The sequence below is a fragment of the Haliotis rufescens genome, unplaced genomic scaffold (assembly GCF_023055435.1).
Source record: "Haliotis rufescens isolate VD_foot unplaced genomic scaffold, xgHalRufe1.0.p SCAF_15, whole genome shotgun sequence".
Classification (NCBI taxonomy): domain Eukaryota; kingdom Metazoa; phylum Mollusca; class Gastropoda; order Lepetellida; family Haliotidae; genus Haliotis; species Haliotis rufescens.
In genome coordinates, this window is record NW_025963835.1 from 548,640 (window position 1) to 555,825 (window position 7,186).

The 7,186-nt window shown below is 38.7% G+C and overlaps 1 protein-coding gene across 1 annotated transcript; it reads right to left on the minus strand.

Annotated features, from left to right (window-relative positions):
* Positions 1-525: 525 nt before the first annotated feature.
* LOC125379976 lies at positions 526-1,763 on the minus strand. Its single transcript, XM_048395903.1, has 3 exons — positions 1,633-1,763; positions 1,184-1,236; positions 526-977 (listed from the first exon to the last, which is right to left on the minus strand). The coding sequence occupies exons 1-3, from the start codon at positions 1,655-1,657 to the stop codon at positions 720-722; spliced, it is 336 nt and encodes a 111-aa protein (XP_048251860.1). The 5' UTR covers positions 1,658-1,763; the 3' UTR covers positions 526-719.
* Positions 1,764-7,186: the final 5,423 nt, after the last annotated feature.

The window sequence follows — 7,186 nt, forward strand, 5'->3', positions numbered from 1 at the left end:
GTGGGAAGATAGCTATGATCGTTAATATTGAGACGTATAGTATATATTTATGGGCAGGAAGTTCATGATCAAAACAAGCCCGAAGTGATGGACAGGACACGTTTGCATTCATAGCTGTGCAGCGATTTCTTGTCGACCAGTTCTCTTTCATGTTCGATGCATGTCATCGATCCCAATTGCGGGGATCGATGTTCATGATGTCAATCACCGGATTGCCTGGTCAAGCCTCGATTATTTACAGACCGCCGTCATATTGCTGAATACAAGCAAACCAACCAAATCCAAACATCGTGACTTGCAAAATTCCCAGGCTCTTTACCAATCTCGAATTAAATGATTATCTGCGTAAGAGTTAGTCCGTGTTTAAAGTCACACAGTAACATATTCAGTGGTCATTATTGATGTGTATTCGATATTTATTCGCCATGCTGTCACAGACCTTAGGAGATCTACGAACGTAGACTCCCAGACTGACAAATGAGCTTGCATAACTGTAATGTCTTTTGAATATGGGCGTGATGGCGATGATGGTGTTTGATCGATGTGTAACCGGACATCTACATTTGATATAAAATACAGCAGCAAACAACAATTAGAACAATAACATCATGATTTACTAACGAAAGAACAACCAAGTGGGAATGAAAACAGGGAATATTGTTAATTCATGTGCCAAAATGTCCCGAAAAAGAAGAATGGGGAATGGTGTTAAATGTCACTTAAACGTTGTCTTTGTTGGAGGTGAAGACTCTCTTGACCAGACGGATGAAGCGGGACAGCAAGGCCCTCAGGAAGGACTGGGGTGGGAGGGGTTGTGTGTCTTCCTCATTGCCGAGATCGATCTCCACAAAGTCGGTGTCAACCATAATAACGTGGCCGGTGATGTTGACAGAAACACAGACAGGGGCTGGGTCGGGGACAGAGGTGTAGGAGGTGGGGAGGGCGGACAGGGGTTCAGGGCGGTACACACAAGGACGCTGGGGAGGAGGTGGAAAGAGAGAAGTGATGAGACAAGGGTGATAGGTAAGGTTAGTTGTGAGCTGGGTTAGGAAAGAGTGGTCATACAGGAGAAGGATATGGAACAACACTAGACTTACATAGGAATCGGTTGCAAAAGCAAATACTGAGAAAATTAATGTCACGTTTTATTCTGTTTCTGTTTCTACAAGCCTAGCACACCTACTCGACGTGGGACAGGAGTGGCAGCAGGGGTGAAATCCTGGTGAAACATCCTGTCTGTATGGGGGAGAAACGAAGTGATAAGAATACGTTAAACAGAGAGTACACGGGAAGTCATAATCTGGTACAAGTAAGCATGTAGACATACGTATACCATGTTTACTTGTGTGTATTTGTATCGTGTTTATATTTGATACACTAAAGAATATAGTGGACATCTATCATTACATATGTGAGGATTAGCCATTTAAGTTAATCAGATATTACATAAAAACACAAGGAACACGTTTAGTACATCCAAAGAAACGTTTCAGTACGTTTATCAACGTAAAATTTACGGGGGTGTATTCAGTTCGTTATGAACAAAAAGGACAATAACAAACATCGGCCCGTCACACCACATTAAAAAACAGATTGAAACAAAATCATCCTAAAACTGTGATATATTGGTACCTTGAACATAACTACTTGACATCATGTTGAAAACTCAAGCGATGTTCAAAATCGAAGGTAGAAATTGATTGACAACAGAGAGATATAGCAGATGCATTAGCAACAACAATGGCGTCGTTTTGCTGAGATCGGTAGCTAGGCAACAAGCGGCACTAACGGAAGGGCGATAACTCTCAGTTTCCTAGCATTCTTATACCGCTAGTGATGGTTGTGAGGTTGGTTACCGCAACAACAACAAATAAACAAATCTTTCATGTTCGCCCGTTTTGACAAATAACTGCTGCTTTTTTCACATGAAATGACTAAGAGTCATGCGTGATTTCTTAAACTACCTGACCGTGTGAATGAATTGCCCTAACCGTTGGACATTTTGTGGCAAAAGGAGATTTCAAAAGTGTGGCCACGACATCTAACGTGTGTCGACGCCATATTCTAAACAAATTGTGTCAAGGTCGGTTTCACATATGGTAGCTCGACCCCCGTTTCTGTCGATGGTACACGCGATACAATCATAATACAATTATTGAAAACATCAGCATAACTTCTAAAATGATGACAGCAATACCTTTTTGCATTTGGTTAAACCGCTTAAGGATACGATGTGCTGTAAAGTTCGATTTCCATTTGTTTTTCCTTTTATTGAACCTGTGATAATGGCGCTGTGATTGGTTTGCTGACACAGTATTATCCGTGAGTCTAATGTACATGGTACATGCTGTGATTGTACAAGATGATTGATAACCAATTGTATATGTATATATAATCAAATACACTTTATAAATCACCTCAGAAAATTTAACATATTATCATAATACGACAACTCGTATTTCCAACATTCTGCCATGGATATTAGATGTAATTAATATTAGATTTACAAATTATTTATGTAGACGGTACTCTCGATTAACGTATGATAATCTATTACGAGTCTTCAACTCTTATTTGATATGTTTTCAGAAAAGTCAGCAGTAAGTAAACGCTTTATTTTTTGGGGTTCAATGACGTTACAATCTTTAATTTTATTTGTGTAGGCTAATAGACGGTCGGTGATTTTCCGGCGCTGTGATTTTGTCGTCTGGACAAGTGCGTGTGATTTGACCACGCGTGTTGTGACGTGGATGACGTCATGTCAAACAGCTGATCTAATGTTGTGGTTGTCTCATGGATACACGTGTTTTCGGTTTCCCAATAAAAATATTCTCTTTGACTACACTAGAACGATCTAGTACATTACGAAAAGTAAGATTTCTACTGCGGTCGACGAGTGAAAGAGACGGTTTATCACTTGACTAACACTGTCAGAATATTTGGCACAGTTTTCTAATGATGGTATATGTTGACACATGTGCTTTTCATATCTGTTTGACGGCTTGATATTTCAAGTAAATAATGTGCATATCGTTGAGTAATGGAATGGAATGTTTTACAGTGTGAAAACTGTCAAAATGGATCCAATATTAAACAACCGTTTTAATATTTTAGCCTCATATATTAGAATCTCGCATGGTTCAGTTTATAACACAAAGAGTAAAGGTAATTATTAATTAGATCTACACACAATATATAAATAATCGACATAATTCTGAATGAAAAAATGTTTTCAAGTTAAGGGGATTTCTTTTAACTCTGCATTATCTGAACTATCAAATACTTCGATCAGTGACATAAATAGTTAGTAATAATTACTTTGTTTAGTAAGAAATAGAATTTGTAAAAAGAAAATCGTGTCTAAGAGCAAAATGAATGCATTCTGGTGGGTCATTTTTTCACAATTTTCAATTGTATATGTTCCCTCGAAGCTGTAGTTTAGCTAGGCCCAAAGAAAAAAAAGAAAGGCATAATAACTGAAAGCCCTTTATATTAAATTTTTTTCTAGTTATATTTTTTATGTTCAATGCAAGAATATATTTTCCTTTTATGACAAATAATTCCATTACTTTCATTGATCTACAATCATTTTCTATTTCAAACTTTTCCTTTTGTAGAATCTGATGAAATGGGAAACTGTACTGGAAATAAACTATCACGAATGTCTTTGAATGTACATGTACATACCTAGGTGTAAATACACTTCTAAAGTCGTATTTATAAAACAATATGAAAGAAAACTTGTATTTCATGGACTGGCCATACAAGTATGTATGTTGAACAAAGGTCTAAAGTAGGCAGCCAAGTACGAAATACAAGCTGAGACGAGGATGTATGTTTCCTAGTGGTCATAGTGATGCAAATTTCTTTAGAGTTTTGAGCACATGAACTTTATATACATTGAACACTACTTTAATCGAAGTAAATCATATTTTTGTAATTTTCTCTTTTACTTAATCAGGAAATTACTAATAATTGTACCGTAAAATTAATAATAATATATTGCCTTCGTTCGCCTGTGCAAGTTATCGTTTCTTTGTACGGTAAACTGACTAACGGGATCGGGTGATCAGATTCGCTGACTTGGTTATTGAATGTTATCGATCCCAATTGCGTAGATCAATGCTCATGATATTAATCACTGGATTGTCTGGTCCAGACTCGAATATTTACAGACCGCCGTCATGTAGCTGGAATATTGCCAACAAAGAAGAACGGTGTTTCAAACCTCTCGAAAATGGTTGATTATGATATTGTTGGGTCATGGTTACCCATAATCAGCTAGATCGTACATTGTAACAGCCCGCTCGGCTCTTACTACAAGCATGGGGTACTGGGGCCTATTCTGATACCCCGCGGGGAACGGTCCAAGTACATGTGATCTGTACCAGTGCGCATCACCTTACAATTAACAAACTGATCAAAAGCGTACATATATGTATACGAACTCTAAACTCTGCTGTGAATAATTCACAAACGTGCACCTGCTTCGTCTCACTTATTGTAACTTAGCCACATATCGCATGTGTGAGCTTATTTAAGGCGGACTTAATTGAGTAATACTATACATTTATTGAATACCAATGAAAGTATCAAACCAAAGATATTGATAACATGAATACCCAAAGAAAACATCAATACCCAAATATATTGATTAATGGGTAAATTCTTAATAGCTAAAAGAATTATACATATTTTTGCTTCCTGGCTGTGTTGACTTGACGCGTCTTATCAGTGGGGGAGATTATTTGCAACAGGAATGTACAGTGAATACCAGCGGAATCCCGCCCGATGTGATTACGGTCAATACACGCCCGGAAATCGCCACGCCTTGTCTTTTATTGAGTTCAAGTCCCATATACAGGCGAGGTTGTATGCATCAGCAGCATTAGAAATTGGCACTCGTCCTGTAGTTCTTGCCAAACTGCCCAATACAGTAAACTACGGTTATAACGAACTCAAAGGGACTACTAATTTTAGTTCGTTATAACCGTAGTTCGTTATAAGTACATATACAGCATAACAACAGCAAGTAGTCGGGACCAAAAAATAAGTTCGTTATATCCGTCAGTTCGTTATAAGCGTGTTCGTTATAACCGTAGTTTACTGTAGTTTAGGACGAGTAGAAATTTGCCGTTTCTAAGGGGTTTGCTATATATTATAATTGTAAGGACTAGTGGACTGAAACCGTTAGTTTCTACCGCTGTATCAGTAACATATTCCTTAAAACGTGAAGATGCCCGTATGTTATCTGGACCAGTGGGAAGCTGGGTCACCATGCTATACACATGGTTTTGACTTGTTTGTTTAACGCCGCACTCAGCAATATTCCAGCTATATGACGGCGATCGGTATATTATTGAGTCTACAATCATGTAAGTGATTTCGTGAGCATCGATCCACGAAATGGGGATACGATAACACGCATCAACCAAGTCAGCGAGCCTGACCCTCCAATCTCCATAGTCCCCTCTATAACGACCATGCCCTAAAGCCTATAGGTTACTGGGGAGCTCTATTCTTGCCCGGCTCATGATGTCAGTCACTGGATTGTCTGGTCCTGACTCGACTATTTACAGACCGCCGTCATATAGCTGGAATATTGCCGAGTGCGGCGTTAAACAACAAACAAACAAACAAAACAAACCAACGATAAATACCAATAACAACAATAATAACTACTACAGCTACCGCTAGCAACAATAACACCGTAATAGATCTTTGAAAGGCGTTTAGAAGTGATACACATAAGGAAGAGAATATATGGATGTCAACTTCTTTATTATGAGGAACACAACGTTTCGGAGTATATGCTTACTACTTCATCAGGTGAAAGAATACCATGAGGCAGAGGGAACATGTACATGTAAGGTCAACAAAATTAATAAGATAACAAAAGGTGGAAAATAACAAAGGGTAGAAACAAACAAGGGAAGCCAACAGATGATATAGCAAAGGGCAAATTGAAGCCAGCTATAGGTGATTCAATTTGCCCTTTGCTATGTCCATTCTTTCACCTATCAGTGCTAATTACCCAGCCTCCCGTTTGCCCAGTGTAAGTTACCCATTACTTATCTACTGGCTTCCATACTATCAGCGCTAATTACTGCGAAGTGCTGGCTTCCATGCATTGTCTATTGTTAATCACCTATCAGCGCCAATCATCTGTTGGCTTCCCTTGTTAGTTTCTACCCTTTGTAAGTTTCCACCTTTTGTTATCTTATTAATTTTGTTGTCCCTACATGTACATATACATGCTCTCTGCCTCATGGCATTCGACAGAGTAATCACTAAACTCCAAACAGGACACACCAACCTAAATAACCACCTAAAAAATAAAAAAACACACTACAGGTAACTGCCCACACTGCAAACAACCAGAAACCCCAGAACACGCACTCATCCACTGCACACGCTACCTAACACATCGAACCGCATTACAAACCACCCTCAATCTAAACAAGGCTCTCACTCTAGAAGCAATACTAAACCCACAAAATAAACTAGAAAACTTCAAGGCCTTAGGCGTATTCTTAATCAAAACGGAACTAATAAAACGCATATAAAAACACAATAACCTACCAAATCAAAATCACATAAACAAACAAACATCCACCATACCCAGCTCCCTCAGTTCTCCTCCCCAACCCCATTGGCATCTATTCCAAATCTCAAAATTCCCAAATTCTATATAAGCAACCCCTAAAGCCCCCTCTTGGGTTGCACACACCACTTTCGCCCCTTTCGGAAACACATTTAATGGCCTGGCCGGGCCCGTGTGCGAAATACGCATCAGTCGGAAAGCGTACGTTAAATCTCCAAAGTAAGTAAGTAAGTATGTCATGGCATTCATTCACCCGATGAAGGAGTAAGCATAATTATACTCCGAAACGTTGTGTTCCTCGTAATAAAGAAGTTGACATCCATATATTCTCTTCAATAACACCATAATGCTAATGACCATTGTCATGATGATGAGGATAGGGATGATGATGATAATGGTGATAATATTATATAATGATATATGTTTTTTCATTAATATTCACTATTAGGTCAATCTTATATCGCCTTGTATGCAGTTCTAACAGGCGGCTTTTACATTTTGTTGTAAGAGGCGACGAACGGGATCGGTTGCCAGGCTCGCTCACTTGGTAAATGCATGTCATCGATCCCAATTGCGTGGATC

Coding starts and splice junctions, on each gene's coding strand:
- LOC125379976 (XM_048395903.1), bottom strand. CDS start 1,657: ATGATGTCAAGTAGTTATGTTCAAG. Junction 1,237..1,632: donor GTCAAGTAGTTATGTTCAAG/GTACCAATATAT, acceptor TCCCCCATACAG/ACAGGATGTTTCACCAGGAT. Junction 978..1,183: donor CCACTCCTGTCCCACGTCGA/GTAGGTGTGCTA, acceptor CCTCCTCCCCAG/CGTCCTTGTGTGTACCGCCC.